The sequence below is a fragment of the Tamandua tetradactyla genome, chromosome X, assembly GCF_023851605.1.
Source record: "Tamandua tetradactyla isolate mTamTet1 chromosome X, mTamTet1.pri, whole genome shotgun sequence".
Taxonomy (NCBI): domain Eukaryota; kingdom Metazoa; phylum Chordata; class Mammalia; order Pilosa; family Myrmecophagidae; genus Tamandua; species Tamandua tetradactyla.
In genome coordinates, this window is record NC_135353.1 from 10,173,826 (window position 1) to 10,190,850 (window position 17,025).

The window sequence follows — 17,025 nt, forward strand, 5'->3', positions numbered from 1 at the left end:
TCTTTACTTCCAGGATCCTGTGGGCCTTCACTGCTTATTCTATGGTTCTGAAGTGAAGGTAAATAACTCCAGTAGAAGGATTCAGATTTTTGTGTAACAAGAATTTTAGTTTCCTAGGCAGCTCAAAAAAATGCCATGGAGTAGTTCAGCTTAAACAATGGGAATTTATTCACTCATGGTTTTGAACCTGAAAAAATGTCCAAATCAAGGTATTACGAAGGTGATGCTGACGGCTATCCTTGCCTCCTCTGTCCCATGGCAAAGCACATGGCAGCATCTGCTAATCTCTCTCTTCTCTTCCAGGTTTCATTAGTTTCAGCTTCTTACTTCTGTGGTTCTCATTCTCTTTGCCTCAATTTCATTTGTTTACCACACAGTCCAGTAATAAAATTAAGAACATCCTAATTGAAATAGGTCACGTCTTAGCTAAACTAATCTCATCAAAGGCCCTGATTACTATTGGTTGACACCCACAGGGATGGTTTAGATTTAAGAACATATTTTTCTGGGATATGTACAGCTTCCAACCATCACAACAGGGATTTGGTATGTGAAAAAGTGTATTTTTCACTTTGCTTTCACCTCGGGAATGCAAATACTTACTAAAACTTTATATTAGTGAGTAAAGGAATAGCGTTAGACATGCAAGGGTATTTCTACCATAAGCAAGAGAAACTAGGAAGAAAACTTAATGTTTCTCATTTCTGATAACTGCCATGTAAAAGTACAGAAGTGTCAGCACTTAAGGAAGGATGGATGAGGAAAGGCAGTGGGGTGGGTATTGCACAAGTCCTTTGGAAAAATCCTGGTGCTGTGCAGAACCTGAAAGCATTCAAGGGTGTTCAAAGGATGTATGCGTGGGTGTTCTTGCAGGGCTACGAATTTTAGACATACTGTGTGTGGTACTCTACTGCAGAGGGTGGCTATCGTGTATAATTAAATATGATGTTCACCTCTGCAAGTTGAGTAACGCATGACATTGTCCCTTCTGTTAGTCAAGTAATGCAAATGCGATGGCAGTGGGGATACATTGGGGTGTGCAGAGACATGCAAAAGGGCTGATTCCCTAGAGCACGTGGAACTACTTCTTGGCAGCCCCCAGGGTTCGGCTACCTCAGGAAATTGCATTAGGTGTTTTCTCAGAGGCAAGACCTAGGAATTTTGCATCCTAGGGAAATGCTTCCCTTTGATTTTCTTCTGGGATTCACATGTTTTTTTTTACAAATTTGCCTGACCCAAATGGTAATAACCTCTTTCAGTGTGACCGTGCTGTTCCTTCTGTCTTGTGGAGTATTGTTCCCTTTTAGTAGAAACTGTTCTCAACCCCAAACCTTAATCTATCACATCAACTAGGTCGTTCATCATTTTCCAGGGTTTTCTTTTGGCTTTCCCCAATTCATTCTATCTTCTCAGCTCCTTACCCTGCTAAAGCCTAAAATACTTTGTTTCTTGGGAATTCAAGTACCAATTTATTACTACTACCACATGGAAAACTTTACTCCTTGGTCTAATTTTCTTTTGTTACATTTTAAAATGCTATTCATCTTTTGTTTATATGGAGAAAATTAGGGAGGGTAAACACTATATTCTTGGGTACCATCACATGAAAAGATTTTGGGGAAGCAAAACGCATGTCAATGGAGCAAAAGACATACTGGTGTTTTGACCAACTGTGTATAACCTGGTACCTCCCTCTTATTTCTGTTCATGGAGTTGAGTTTTAAACTGCACTTTGTACCATTTTCCTGGGTTAATAAGCCATGTATATCATGCTATTTTCAGGCTTTGGAACATTTTAGTAATAAAAAAAACGGAATTTCCTTTCTCTTTTATCTAGTCATCATGGCCATTCTTCCTCTCTCTAGTAATCACAGTGTTTTGGTTAGGTTTGATTTTGTGTTTTGTTAGTTAGTTATTTTTTGTACGTTTTTATGTGTATGTTGTAGGGATACATGCTGTTTTGATTGTTTTCTTTGTGCAGTGGGGGAGGGAAATGTGTGTCTTAAATGTTTAATGTTTTCTTACTTTCATTTTAATTTATTGATTGCTTATTTACTGTTGTTTTGTATATTCTTTAAAACACCTGGAATATAAAACAGCCCCATACCACAGGCCTTCCTTGACTTCCAGCTAGTGTCACAGAGAGAGGATTTTATCTGGAATGCCATAATTTGAATAGACAGGAAAAAACTAACACACTATAAATCTGTTCCTTTACGGATTAGACTTTAAGGGGTTGTTCATCTAATACCTAGGACGTGATATGGAAGATTGCTTCATTATGCTATCTCAATTGAATCCCCACTTAATCCTAATCCCTGGTAGCCACTCGAATGCTTTCAATCCTTATAGTTTGCCTTTTTCACAATTTCATGTAAATATAATCATACTATATTTATTTCTTGGGCCTGGATCCTTTCAAATAACAAATGCACTTGAGACTCATCCATGTTTTTGTGTGAAACAAAAGTCTATTATTGCCATAATTTTGCTTATAATTACAGTCATTGGTGAAATATATCTCAGTTGTTTCTCACTGTTGATATTTATGAATAAAGCTGCTGTGAACTTTTGCATACAGATAAATGTGTGATCACACATTTCCACTAACTTTGGAAAATAGCAAGGTGTGAAATTGTTGGGTCATCTGCTAAATGTCATGCTTAAGTTGTAAAAAACTGAAAGAAAACCTGTTTTCAAAAATGACTTCACTCTTCTTTGTTGCTATGAACAATGTATCAGAGATCCCTTTGGTTACATCTTCAAGAACCCTGGTATTAAAAGAGTTATTTTGTTTTGCTTTCTATTAGCTCTTGTATTATTCATGTAGTTTTACATCATGGTTTTAATTTGCATCTCCTTATTGGAAAATAATGTTGAAAATCTCTTTGAATGGTTATTTGACATCCAAGTATTTTTTGTTGAAGTGAATTTTGAGGTCTTTTTCCCATGTTTATTTAGTTGTTTAATTTCTCATTATTCAGTTTTTAGAGATTTTTATATATTCTGATGACAGGTTCTTCACCAAAATGTTATGTGCAAATATTTTCTGCCTATGCTTTGCCGTTTTTATTCTCTCAAGTGTGATAGGCAAGGAAAGTTTTTCCATTTCAATTAAGTGTAATTCATCTTTTCTGAAAATTTTATGGGCTGTGCTTTAAGGTCATATTTAAAAGTTGTTTTCATTTGATACAATATTTTTTATTGTCTTTGTATTCCAGCACCCTAATACATCTTTCCAGTGCCTTCTGGCTTCCATTGTTTCTGATGAAAAGTCTGTTATTCATCTAATTTAGTATCCCTTGTATGCGCTGAGTCACTTGTAACTTGCAGAGGTCAAGATTTTCTTTTCAAATTTCATTTCAACTGTTTGAATAGGATGTTTTTCTGTCTAAATATCTTTTCATTTATCTTCCTTCTTTTTACCACTTGTGACAAGTTGTGTTATTATCATTATTCAATTCAAAGTAATATTTTCTATTTTCTCTTTATATTTTCTATTTGGCCTATGATTTCTATTGAAGCATGTGTTTTTACCTCCATGTATGTTGGCATTTAGAGATATCTGATGTTGACTTCTAGTTTAATTAATCTGAGTATGGCATGATTTCAATGACACTACATTCTCAAATTTGGTTCAATAATCTAAAATATGGTCTGTCTTGATTAATGATTCATATGCTGTTGGGACGAACATGTATTCTGTTGTTGTTCAAATTGTATGATAGTGTTGTCCAGGACTTCTGCACCTTTACTGTTTTTCTGTGTACTTGTAAGGTTAATTACTGAGAATAGGGTTTTGAAGTTTTCTATTATAAGCGGGAAATTGTTTGTCCTTGAGTTTATATCAGTTTTGAATTTAGTGTTTTGAAGCTTATGTTTTATGTATGAATATTTGTTATTGTTATACCTTCTATGTGAAATGACACCTGTATCATTATGTCATGTCTTTCTTTTTCTCTGATAATATTCTTTGCTCTGTGGTGAACTTTGGTAGGAATATAGGTGTTTCAGCTTTCTTTTTGTTTGTATTTGCATGGTATCTTTTTCTGTTATTTGCTTTTAACTTGCTTATGTATTTGCGCTTCAAGTGGGTTTCTTATAGAAAGCATAAGGATGGGCCTTGATTTGTATCCTACCTGGAAATCTCATTATTTTCTCTGATATAATAAAATAAATTCCCACTTGATGGGATTATATGATGGTTCAAACAAAATACTGCTTTAAATATGTGTGTATATATCTATACCTGCATAACTAAAGTATATTTCTTATATCTTTTTACTATTTCATAATATTATTTTATTAATATTTTAAAATAATTTATCTGTAGATATGGATTAAGCCAGAGTGTTTACCATTTTGTTTTAGGGGCAATAAGCTTTCAGCACAATTAAAATTAAAACTGGAGTTTTGAGGTTGATGCCGTTGTACACACCAAGCAAAGGGAGGCCGTCAGATCCAGGAGCCAATCAACCTAGAATATATCACTTTAGATTTCCTTACCAGTTTTTATGACTTGCCTAAAACACCCCAATTTCATATACAGTTGATTTAAGTCTTGCACTATCCAATTCAGACAGCTCTCTGAATTCACACACTCTTGCCTAAAGACAAATCTAAAAATCTAAAAGGCTGCAGCTGTTTTTCCTTTTCTGTCTACGTGTGGATTTCCCCTCTCACCCATTAGCTTTTCTGATGTAGAAAAAAATCAGTTGCAAGGCATAGCTGAGCCATAAATAGTTACCACTCAAAAGAGCTTCAGAAAAAGAAAAAGATGCAGAGCTGAAAAAGATCATGGGGATTTGTTCGTGACAAACTTTTGATCACAAATCAGGTACTTGAGTATAAACAGCTCAGGTATACTCATGTCAAATATAAACATTCCTACATTTTTGTGAGTTTAGGACTTGATTTATTACTTTAGGCTATTGAAAGGAAGGAAGACCCTGGATCCTGGAAGATTTGGCGAGGTCCAATGTAAATGTACTTTCCTTGCATCTTCTTTTCTTTCTCTATGATATGTCAATTCACCACAAGTGTCTTCCTAAAGCCCTTTTCCTTCCTCTCCTCAAGCACACAACTGGCTTCCACTCTCTTAGATTCTTGAATGGCTAGGAGTCTGCTAATCTCATTCACATGCCCTTTTACACATATTTTTCAGGTTCAGTTGATCCAGAAAAAGTCAGAGGGGCAGAAGCCTGAGTCTTAGAATGGAAAGTTGAGAATACATATTGTTAGCAACCAAATTTCTGATGAAAGGCTGAGAAAGTATAGTTCTGAGAAGAAGAAAAGGGCAACCACAAAATGTAAGCCTATCAATCTTTTGCAATTCAGCAGAAAAAAGTTAAATTTCAGTAATGATTTATCCTTGACCATGATGAATCCAGTTCAGAAACTGACCCGTATCATGTATTTTCTTATAGGAATTGCAGCTTCTTGTTAAACTGAAAGTGTCCATACACAGCTATGTCTGGGAGAGTGAATCTCACTTGTTATCTTCTACCAAACTAAAACCCATATAGTTCCCTGATGGCCGATGCTTTTGCTTCTGTTTTCATTCTAGAATGAATAGACAATAGCCCAGCACATGAACACAGATTGGTAAGAGTAAACATAGGATTATATGGACAGATTGCAGTCAAGCTCTCTAAAAACAGAGCTTTATCAGGTCTTCAGACCTGACAAAATTGGGTCACTTTCTACTATGGTTTATTTTAACTTCCAGGGAAAATACTTCAGAAATTCGTATTTCCTCACTTGTAGCAATCTACAGAGAGAGAGTAGAGATGTAAAGCGGCCAGTTTTCTAGAAGAGGAGAAGAGGAGTCTGGGTTCCAATAATGGTAAGAAGAATCAACGTCTCGGAAATGCTAGAAATCTTCAGATAATTGGGAGCTTTCTGCTGTTATGAATATTAGCATATTTTTTTTTTTCCTACTCAAAAAAGAAGGTTTTGGGTCGTGATGGTGACTCAGTGGCAGAATTTGCGTCTGCCATGACAGATACCTGGATTCGATTTCCAGAGCCTGCCCATTCCCCCCCCCCCCAAAAGAGGAAGGTTTCAAGACTTGAAGTTATCCATGTCAGTTACTTTACCTTCCTCCTCTGTTGTAACAATGGAAACTTACAAAGACTGGGCATTATGTTTACCAAATTTTTACCACCTGCTTGGCCCAAGTTTTAAATCTAAATGAAAACCTAAGACTTGCAATCTTACCAACTTGATTTTGGTTAGTGTACATCACTTATTAGTAATGTGGGATTTTTTTCAATCTAGCATCTGATTAGTAAGATTTTCTCTCTTATCCCAACACTACTGATTCGCCCCTTTATTTCTAGAATCCTGCGTGTTTTCTCTGCTTACTCTGTGGTTCTGGAGTTGAGGTAAGTAACTTAAATAGAGAGATTTAGACCTTTAGGTGACAGGTTGTGGTAGGTGAGGTGGAGTCTGGCTTCTACATCATCTTAAATTGAGAGGCAAACTGATTGATAATATATTATTTGTACTAATGGAAAATGGAACAGGGTAAGGAATACACGGATATTTTTTTCCATGAGCAAGAGAAGCTAAGAAGAAGACTTAATAGTTGAGTTTTATGAAAACTGCCACGTAAAATATTCTACATGGACAGAGGGGACAACACTCGGGGAGAGGAATGAATGAGAAAAGGTGGTGGGGTGTGTAGTGCCCAGGTCCTTTGGAGAATGCTGTTTCCAATCATAGCCTAAGGACATTGGGGACTTGATTGAAAGGTGCATGAGTGATTGTTTTGGTGGGCTGCCACATTCAGGTATTCTGTGTGTGGGATCCTACTCTAGAGTGTGGCAATCATGAGTAATTAAATATGATTGACACCCCTGTGAGTAGAGTAACACATGACAACACCACACATGCGATGTCGCTGGGGGTACACTGCGGGGTTCAGAGGTGTCCAGAGGTTTAGTTCCCTAGAGCACATGGAACTGCCCCTGTCGGTCCCCCAGGGCTGGGTTTCCTCAGGGAGCTTCCTTAGGAGCCTTCTCACAGGTAGGACCTAGGAAATGAATGTCCTGGGAAGATCAAGCTACTACTGAGTTTCTTCTGGGCTAATTGCCTGTCCCCACAGTAGCCTGATAGAATTGGGAACAAGCCTTTCAGTGTGCTCATGATGTTCCCTCTGTCCAGTGTATTCTTCCTTTTCAAGAGCCTTTTCTTGGGGCTGCGAGGGTAGATAGAGGTGGAATTCTCCTCTGTCATGCGGGAGACCCGCGTTCAATTCCCAGCCCAAGTACTTCCCCCGAAACCACAAACAAGTAAAACAAACACACAAAATACAATACAACAAGCAAAAATTCAACAAATGGTGCTGCAATAATGGGATACTCATATGGAGAAAGAATGAAATGTGACCCCGCCATACATCATACAAAAAAAAAAAAGAAAGAGCCTACTCTTAACACCAACCCTTAAATCTGCTAATCTATCAGCTGTCTCGCCATTTGCAAGGCTTCACTTGAGACTTTCCTGAATTCCTTTCGCTTACTCAGAAATCTACCTTGCTGAATCCCAACATCTTTTCTGTCTCAGATATATGAAATCCCTACCTTCTTCACAGCATACAAGTTTCCTGTTCAACAATTTATTAGTAATGAAGCGTGGTACACAGAAAATTTTGCTCCTTAGTGTAATTTATTTTCTTTACTTTTTTTTTAAAAAGTTATGTATGTCTTTTTTTTCCTTGGAAGGAAGTGAATTGGGAATGGTAAACACCATAAACTTGAGTCCCATCATCCAAACTGGAAATATGTCTAGGGAGCAAAATTGCATATTCTTGTATTGGAAAAGGGTAGATAACCCAGCACCTTCTTCCTTTAATGCGGATCCCAGAACTGAATTTGGAATCACATTTTGTGTTATTGCATCTGTCTTAAAACACCATATGTATCATCCCACTTCAAGTTTTGGAACATCTTACTTCAGAAGGTGAGGGAAATTGCTCATTCTTGTCCCTTACTATATTTGTATTTTTAGCTCTTTTTTCAACAGAGGCATAAAACCGTAACGTGAATGTTTTATGATAAAGTCCTAAACTAACAACACAAAGAAACTTTCTTAAACTGAATAGGGTATATCCAAACCTAGCACTAATATCATTCTTACTGTGAATGTTCCTTACTATTAAGAACTCTATGTACTGGTCACTGTGCATTAATTTGGGTTTGCTTTTGAGATTTTTAAAAAATTATTCCATCCTTTGGTTTATTTTTTGATGGGGACACTTGCTTTTATGAATTTTTCTATATAGAGGATGAGTGCAAATTTCTTACTTTCATTTTGAGTCAATGACTGCTTGCTTGTTTATGTAGTCAATTATTTTTTGTCCAATTGCCTTTAGATCCTAAGGAAATGCAGCTAAGATATAAAGCTGCCCCATGTTTCTGGCCTCTCTCTGACTTCAGATCATGTCAAGGAGATAGAATTTCTTTAGAATATTGATCATGAGAAATAGAATTTAGGAAAATAACATAGTATTTTTTTATGTAGAAGATGAGTGCAAAGTTCTTAATTTCATTTTGAATCAATGACTGCTGGTTTGTGTATTCTTTAACGCAGCTAGGATATGAAACCACCCCATGCCTGGCCTTCTCTGACTTGCAAATCATGTCAAGGAGACAGAATTTTCTTTAGGATACTGATCATGAGAAATATAATTCAAGAAAATAACATAGTGTGAAGACATCATTTATGTCTTAGTGTTCTAATGGCTTTGCAAATGCATATAGTTTATCCACCAGCAAAGAAGGCAGGGTGATAAGTGATCCATGGTTATTTTGAAAACTTCTGGTGGCCACCCACAGCTTGAAAGCAATGGGAGTGTTTGAAAGGTGCATGGGTGGTTGTTTTGGTAAGGTTACCATCTTCAGGCATGCTGTGTGTGGTAACTTACTCCAGAGATTGACAATCATGTATGATTAAATATGATTGACACCCCTGCGAGTGAAGTAACACATGATGTAACAACACATGCAACGGCCCTGGAATTACATTGGGGTGTTCAGGGGCATGTAGAGGGTTGCATCGCTAGAACACCTGGAGCTACCCCATCAGCCCGCAGTGCTGGGGTTCCTCAGGGAGCTCTCTTTGGTCCCTTCTCACAGGCAAAGACAAAGGAACCAAGCACTCCATATAAAAGACTACTGTTGAATTTCCATTGGGATTTATTTCCCTTTTCCCAAAACTGACTGACCAAAATGGGACAAGACTTTCAGATGTTCCTCCCTGTCTGTGGAGTATTTTTACTTTTTCCAGAACCTATTCTCAACCCCAACCCCCAAATCTGTTAACATGTTCTCACTTCTCACCTCCCTTCACCATTTTCAAGGCCTTTCCTAATCCCTCTTGCCTCTTGGAAACTCGCAGCGCTGAAGCTCAAAGAATAACTGTGAATATTGAAGTTCTTTATTTTTTCATGGCCTATAAGATATACTTTCTGTTGACATATTTTGGTGTCCTCCACGGGTCACCAATTTCAGGGGTTAGTCATAGCACTCATATAAGATTTTTTTACTTTTTCATATACTTTTCCTTTTTTTTAGGTATGTGTTGCAGAGATGAAGGTATTGGAGATGCTAAATACTATATGCCTGTGTAATACCATTTGAACTGGAGGAGTGTGTGGGAAACAAGACACATTTTAGATAATTGTATTGTAGTGTATTGAAGAAAGGAAGACAATGTAGTACCTCTCTCCTTTACTTCAATTAGGGAATTTAATGGGAAACTGATTGTTATGGTATACTGTCATTTCTAAAACCATAAGTGTCACCCTATTCCAAGTCTTTGAAAATTTTAATTCTGAAGAGTAGATAATTGGCTCACTCTTGTCTCTTACCATCAGGGTACAATAACTATGTGCCCTTGTCACTGTCCTATGATTGTGGTTGGATTTTATAGTATTTCTGTCCTTTGCTTTATTTATTTATTTTTTTGGATTTTGAGGAAATCCATATATTTTGAATGTTTAATGAATAGAGTTTCAATTCAAATGTGTTTTTGCATTTTTTTAATACTCAATTGGAGTTATTTGTTGGGTTCTTTGGTTTTGTATATTATTTAAAGCACTTGGGATATTAAAGAGCCTTATGCCCTATGGCCCTCCCTGATTCTAGAAAGTGTAATCAAGACAGGATTTTTTCTCGGAACAATTGATCCTGAGAAATAGGTATGTGAAAAGATTAGCAAATAGTAAAACTCTCCCTTCATGTTGTAGAGTTGTGTAGGGGTCTCGACAAAAGGATATATTTATGTATCCACCACCAGTGTCATGATACAGAACTGTGCCATTACCCACAGTGCTTCGTGCTGCCCCTCGTAGTCCAAACCCATCTAACCTCAGCCCTGGCAAACACTGATTGTTTTCCATCCTTATGTTATTTCTTTTCCAGAATGTCACATAAAGGTAATAATACAACACATAGCTGTTGGCTCACGCTCCTTTCGTTTTAAATGCATCTGAGCTCCATCCAGATTTTTGTGTAAGCAGTGTTCTGTTTCTTTTTATTGCTGAATAGTATTCTAGTCACAGGTGAAGGCTCTCTGAGTTGTTTCCCGTTGTTGGTGACTGAATAAACCTGTTATAAATCTTTGCCTACAGACACATATGGGAACACATTTATGTAAATACTAGGGGCGGGATTGCTGGGTGTCACATGGCACAACCATGTTTAAATTTGTAGCAAATGGAAAAAAAGCGGTTTTCCAGAATAGCTTTATAATTTTGCATTTCCATTAACAATCTATGGATATCCAGTTCCCAAATCCTCACCAGCACTTGGCATTAAATTTTCTAGTCAAATTTAAATTTTGTGGATTTATCCCATTTTGGTTTAAACATGAACTTCCTTATGGACTGATGAAGTTGAGCATCTTTTCAAATGCTTATTTGGTTCCATATATTTGCAATGGTGAACTGTTTTTGAGACCTTTTTCACATTTTATTGGTTTGTTTAATTCCTTGTTGCTAAGTTTTCATAGTTTTAATATATTCTGATTACAACTCCTTTGACATAAATGTGAATGGCAAATATTTTCTCGCAATCTGTGGATCCTTGTTTCATTCCATGAAAAAATGTTGCATAGAGCAAATGTTTTCTATTTTGATAAAGTGCAAGGCATCTTTTATTTGAGAGGTTGTGAATATAATGCCTTATATATAAGATTTTTTGCCTTACATATATGATTTTTGATCAGCAGTCCTTTCCTTTCCAGATTGAGTAGGTCATCACACTGTCTTCCAGGATACATGCTACTAGGTGTTGGTATTCCCATTCATGTACTGAGTGTGGGAAAAACTCTAGGTAAACAAATGTTATGAATGGATCCCACAGCCTGACAAATGAGGGACTGAGGCTCGAGTGGCCAACAAGATGGGATTCTTTCACCACCAATTCACCTCCTCCAGGGTTAAAAGAGTCCCACTATTCTCAGACAACTATACTGGGGATTGGTCTAGGAGGAAGGCCACATAACCCTTGCCACATTCCGCTGATATTAAGCCTATGCAACATGAAGCTGGAGTAAAGGCACATATAAGAAGTGTGGGTGACATGTAACACACAGAAGGGCTCAGAAAACCCAGGAGCTGAGAGAAGTATAAAGGCATCCTTAGGTACCAAAAATCAATTTCTGTATTGTACATCACTCTTATGAAGTAAAATGGGATTTCTCATTCCAGGGTCTGGGGATAAATAGAATTCTTGATCTCTCCATCCCAACATCCAATGATTATTCTCTCCTTCTTTACTTCCAGGTTCCTGTGTGCTTTCACTACTTATTCTGTCGTTTTGGAGTTGAGGTAAGTAAATCAGACAGAGGGTTCAGATCTTCAGTTGACAATGGAAGGATTGTGGAATGGAGTGTATTTTCTGCTTCATTATTGGATCTGAAGAATGAAAACTATTTGTTAATGCTTAATTAAGATAATGGAAAACAAAACCGGATAAGGCATTCAAGAATATTTCTTCCATGAGCAACAAGCTAGGAAGAAGACATAATGGTTCTCAGTTCTGAGGACTGGCATGTAAAACCTGCAGCATGTGAGGAGGGGGGAGCACTCAAGGAGGGATGGATAAAGAAGGCCAGTGAGGTGGGTGCTACACTGGTCCTTTCGACATAAGCTGGTGAACAGTAACCTGTCATCACCTCTCAGCTCCCCTCACCAATTTCAAGGCATCTCTTCAGATTTTCCTAAATTCCCTCCTGTTTCTCAGAAACTTATTCTGCTGAAAACCAAATTATTTTGACTGTCCAGTGTTGAAATTAATTCTTTCTTTCTTCATGGCCTATATGATACTTATACTTTTGAAAATATCTTTTATGCTATGTCAACTACGATTTATTTGGTTTATGCATAACACTCAGATAATATTTTACTCTTTAAAATGATTTTCTTTTGAAATGTTTAAGAATTTGTTTTTGCTGAAATGACAGTGTAGAGGTTGGAAAGCACCACTCAGCTGTGTAATATCATTTGAAATGGAGACCATCTAGGAAGTAAGGCCAAATTTATAACCTTGTGTTGTACAAGGGTTGACAGCATGGTGCTTCCCTCTTATGGTTCTGATCAGACATAAGAATTGGAAATGGTTCTCTGTGGCATTTTAACTGTATAAACAATCCACAGGTATCACCCTACTTGGGACCTCTAGATCATTTGCATTCTCAAAGGAGGGAATTTCCTCTCTCATCTCTTACCATGAAACCACTTGCTATTGGTTGAATTCTTTCTGTCCCCTCTAAATAGATGTGTTGAAGTCCTAACTGCAAGTGCTTTGAATATGGCTGTATTTGGAGATAAGATCATTTCGGATGGGATTAGTTAAGTATATTAAGGCCAAACTGGATTAGAGTAGACCCAAATCCAATATGTTTGGTGTCCTTAGGAGCAGGGGAGAATTGGAGGCAGTAGACAGAGACAGTGGTGAACCTCATGTGCCAGAGGCCAAGATTAAAGCCTGAGTTATTGCCAGCAAACTACTAGAGGCTAGGAAGAAGTAAGTAAGTATTCTCCACTATAGATTTTGGACATTTAATCTCAGAGCTGTGAGACAATACATTTCTGTTGTTTTAAGCCAATTTGTTGGTGGTACCTTGTTACTGCATTCCTAGCAAACTAACACACTGTTCTACCTATGTCTACTGGTCACAGTATTTTGATTGTGATTTGATTTGGAATTTTTTTGTTGTTTGTTTTTTTGGTCACCTGGTTTATTTTTTGTTTTATGCCCCAAGCTCTCTTTGACTTCCAGAAAGTGAAATAAACACAGAATTTTCTTCTTGGGACCCGGTTCTTAAAAATTGGCATTTAAAAAATTAAGATATAGTTAAACTCTTTCATGGTTTACAGTTCTATGAATTTTGAAAAGTACATAGTCATCTAGCCACCACTATGCTCATAATGTAGAATGGTGCTACTAGCCTCAAAACACTTTCATGTTCTCCCTTGTAGTGTATCTCCACCCCAACCTAATCCCTGGTAACCACTGACCTGTTTCACATCCATGTATTTTTTTCTTTTCCAGGATGCCATAAGAATGTAATTGGCCTATATGTAGTTCTTGGGTCCGACCCATTTCACTTAACAAAATGCATTGGAGATTCATCCATGTTTTTGTGAAACAATATTCTGTGCTTTTTTTTTGTTTTTTGCTCGGTAGCAATACAGTCAGATTTGAAGGACGTATGGGTTGTGGGTTATTTCCTATTGTTGGTGATTATAAATAGAGCTGCTATATGCCTTTGCACATTTAATTTTATTTGCGTAAATTAGCTAGGAGTGAGATTGTTGGGTCACATGGCAACATTATGTGTAGATTTATAAAAACGTGAAAAATAAGACTTTCCCAGAATGGCTTTACATTTTGTAATTCCATTCACAATCTGTCAGTAATCCAGTTACCCAAATCCTCATCAGGACTTGGTATCGGAAGTAATTTTTAAAAATTAGCTATTCTGTTTGTTTAGTTTTATCTTCTTGTTATTTAAACATGAGTTTCCTAATGGAGTGATGATACTGAACATCTTTTCATGTACTTATTTGCCATCCTTCTTCTTTGGTGAAATATCTGCTGAGATCTTTTCCCCGTTTTTCATGGATTGTTTGATTTCTTATTGTTGAGTTTTCAGAATTTTCGATATACATAAAACCGACCCTTTGCCATAGAAGACACAAGGATGGCAAATAACATTTCTGTCAAATAACTTTTATAAAGAATATATATGCATTTTTTGTTTACAAGTTATTGACAGAAATGCCATTTGTCAATATTTTCTCTCAGCCTGTGGTTTATTGTTGTCCTTCTCCTAGTACCTTTTTGTAGAGCAAAAGATTTTAATTTCGATATAATGCAAATGTATCATTATTTATTTCACCAATTTGGTTTTCATGAATTATCCAGGGTCATAAATATTTTTCATCTTTATTTATATAAGTTTTATATTTCTACATTCCATATTGTGGTCTATATTGGTCAATTTGTTCTTGCTTTTGTAGTATATGTGCTGCACTTGTCAAGATTTTTCTTTGCATATGGACATTCTATTGTTCCAGCACTCTTTGTGGAAAGTTCCACATGTATGTTCAAATGTATGTACACTTCTATCCAAGAGGAGCACATCTTAGTGTCCTTTGACGTGGCCTAAAAATCCAATTCAGATAATACCCATCCTTTAGGTATGAGTACTTAATAAGCTTTCTCAGAGTCATTTCCTTGTGAGCAGGGCTCTTTCCAAACTCTGTAAGACGATTTGGACAGAGAATCAAAAGACCAGAGGCACTGCAGTGAGTTGACTTAAAAAAGGCCCATTAGAGATCGACTGCTTGGATTCAATTCATAGTTCTGAGTTCTGCGTGGCTGTGTGATCTCAAGAGAGTGATTAAACGTCTCTTTCTTTTCTTTTCTCATTAGTAAAATAGGGGTAGACATACTAACTCTTACCTCAAAGGATTATTTTAAGGATTAAATGAATTTATGTGTATGACAAATTTAGAAAAATGCCTGGGCACATAGTAAACACGAAGTGTGAGACACAAAATATATCCTTCATGATAACCAGGCCTGAAGCTGAGATTACATGGGGTACAACTAAAATAATCTTTTAGTTGTTGGCTGCCAGGCAAGGGCAAGGGCAGTCAGCACCTCAGCAAAGAAAAAAATACCCACCTTTCCCTGGCTTGGCAGAGAGGAAGGCCGAAATTAAAACCTGCCTCTTTCTTTTTCTATAATAATAACTATAAATAGCTATAAGTTATTGAAACCACCATAATGTCATTATTTATGCATGCAATGGTAAGTAAACAGAGATTCATATCTATTGTATTTTTTCAGCACATGACCAAGCCAGGCCCATATGTGGATGTAAAGAAAGGTTGAGTGTGGGGGATGGTAGAAATTGATGTTAAATTCTTTGCCTATGTAGCTCTCTCAAACAAGTAATATGCATGGACACTGGAAATTTCCTTGTCTACTCTGTTTCATCTGTAATTTTCATCTGGAGGACTTGGAGAAGTCCAGATTAAATAGCTGGAGTTCTTAATTTACCTTTTCTCTTCATTTCAAGTATGTTGGCCTCTTTGTATTTCTTCAATTCTCCAACCTCTCTATCCATAAGTTTTTCCATAAACTTGTCATTGTGCCCTTTTACCAGAGGTGCTAGATTTTAATCTGGAAATCTCTTTCATCTCCTTTTTCCTAGGCCAGAGAAATACCAGTACATGGAATCCTGCATCTCAGAATGGAAAGGTAGGAAAAGGTCTTCTATACAACCAAAGCTGTGATAAAAGGCTGAGAATTCCAATGGATCTAGGCTATTTTCACTCTTGGAAATCAATCCAGTTAATTTTATATGTTGCTTCTTTTCTGGGCAAGGAGGTAAGGGGGTTTCTGTCCTCTAACTTTTGACAACTCCTGCTTCACCTCGCTGCTCTTCCTTGAGATTCCTGTGTGTTTTCCCTGCTTCTTTGTGCTTTTATCATGAAGGTATACAACTCTAAATAAGGGTGTACAAATTTTCAAATGTTACATAACAAAGTACTACAAAGTTAGTACTTAAAACCACATAATATTTATCATTTCACTGTCTGCATAGGTCAGGAGTCCACTGCCCTGGTTCTCGCAAAGTTTCCATTAAAGCCTCAACCAGGGCTGCAACTTTAGCCAAGGCTCAGAGTCCTCTTGAAAGCTCACTGGTTATTGGTAGAATTCAAAAGTTACCTGTGGCTATAGGACTGAGAATCTTAATTCCTAGAGGCCACCAACAGTTCCTTGCCATATGGCCGATTCCATAGTATGCAATTTTGCTTCTTCGAGGCCAACAGAAGACTGTTTGCTGTTGTTTCTTGTCTTTACCCTCTACATTCTCTTTTAAAGAGCTTACCTGATTAGGTCAGGTCAACACAGGATAATCTCCATTTCAATTAAATCAAAATCAGAAGATTAGGGAACTTCATTAAATCCTAACCTCCCTTTGGTTATATAAGATAACATAATCATGGGAGTGATATCCTATCAAACTCACAAATTCTGCTCACACTAATTGGAAGGGGATTATATTGGGCACATGAGTAGAGGGGATCCTGGGGACCTCTTAGAATTTTGCTTTCCCCAGAGGAATTTAGAAGTTTGGGGGGGGGGGTGAGTTTGGGGTGAAAAAGTGCGTGTTAGTTGAATGATGGGAAAGAACTCTGGGAGAAAATTTTGAAGGAAAGAAAATTATACTTAAAACACCATTGCTAGGAACTTGAAATTCAACAGATTAATGTGAATAATGATATATGTTACCTGAGTAAAAGAGGAAAGAAAATGATTATCCTTTCTCAATCTGAAATCCACACACCATGCATGCAAAAGGTGATGAAATGTTCATACAGGGAGGGAGGAAAGAGGAGGGACAAAGGAGTGGGTGTTTTATGGGTCTTTGGATAAATTCTTGAGGTGCTGGGCTGGAAACATCAGGTGAATATAGGAAAGGAAGAGGAGGAGCTGG

At 37.1% G+C, this 17,025-nt stretch overlaps 1 protein-coding gene across 14 annotated transcripts in view; it reads left to right on the plus strand.

Moving 5' to 3' along the window:
• Window positions 1-17,025, plus strand: part of LOC143671311 (uncharacterized) — a 154,629-nt gene that overhangs the window by 70,559 nt on the left and 67,045 nt on the right. For 5 of the 14 annotated variants that reach the window (XR_013169538.1, XR_013169535.1, XR_013169534.1 and 2 more), the window contains one exon: window positions 10,428-10,519. The exons of 6 other annotated variants lie outside the window; for them this stretch is intronic. Coding sequence is in view for 2 of the 8 variants with exons in the window: in XM_077146425.1 (XP_077002540.1) it covers window positions 10,428-10,488 (61 nt within the window). In the remaining 6 variants the exon portion in view is untranslated. Of the gene's footprint in view, window positions 1-10,427; window positions 10,520-11,791; window positions 11,837-12,923; window positions 13,035-13,562; window positions 13,670-17,025 lie in introns of those variants that run through there. 3 more of the 14 variants (XM_077146422.1, XR_013169539.1, XR_013169537.1) reach the window with 3 other exon arrangements.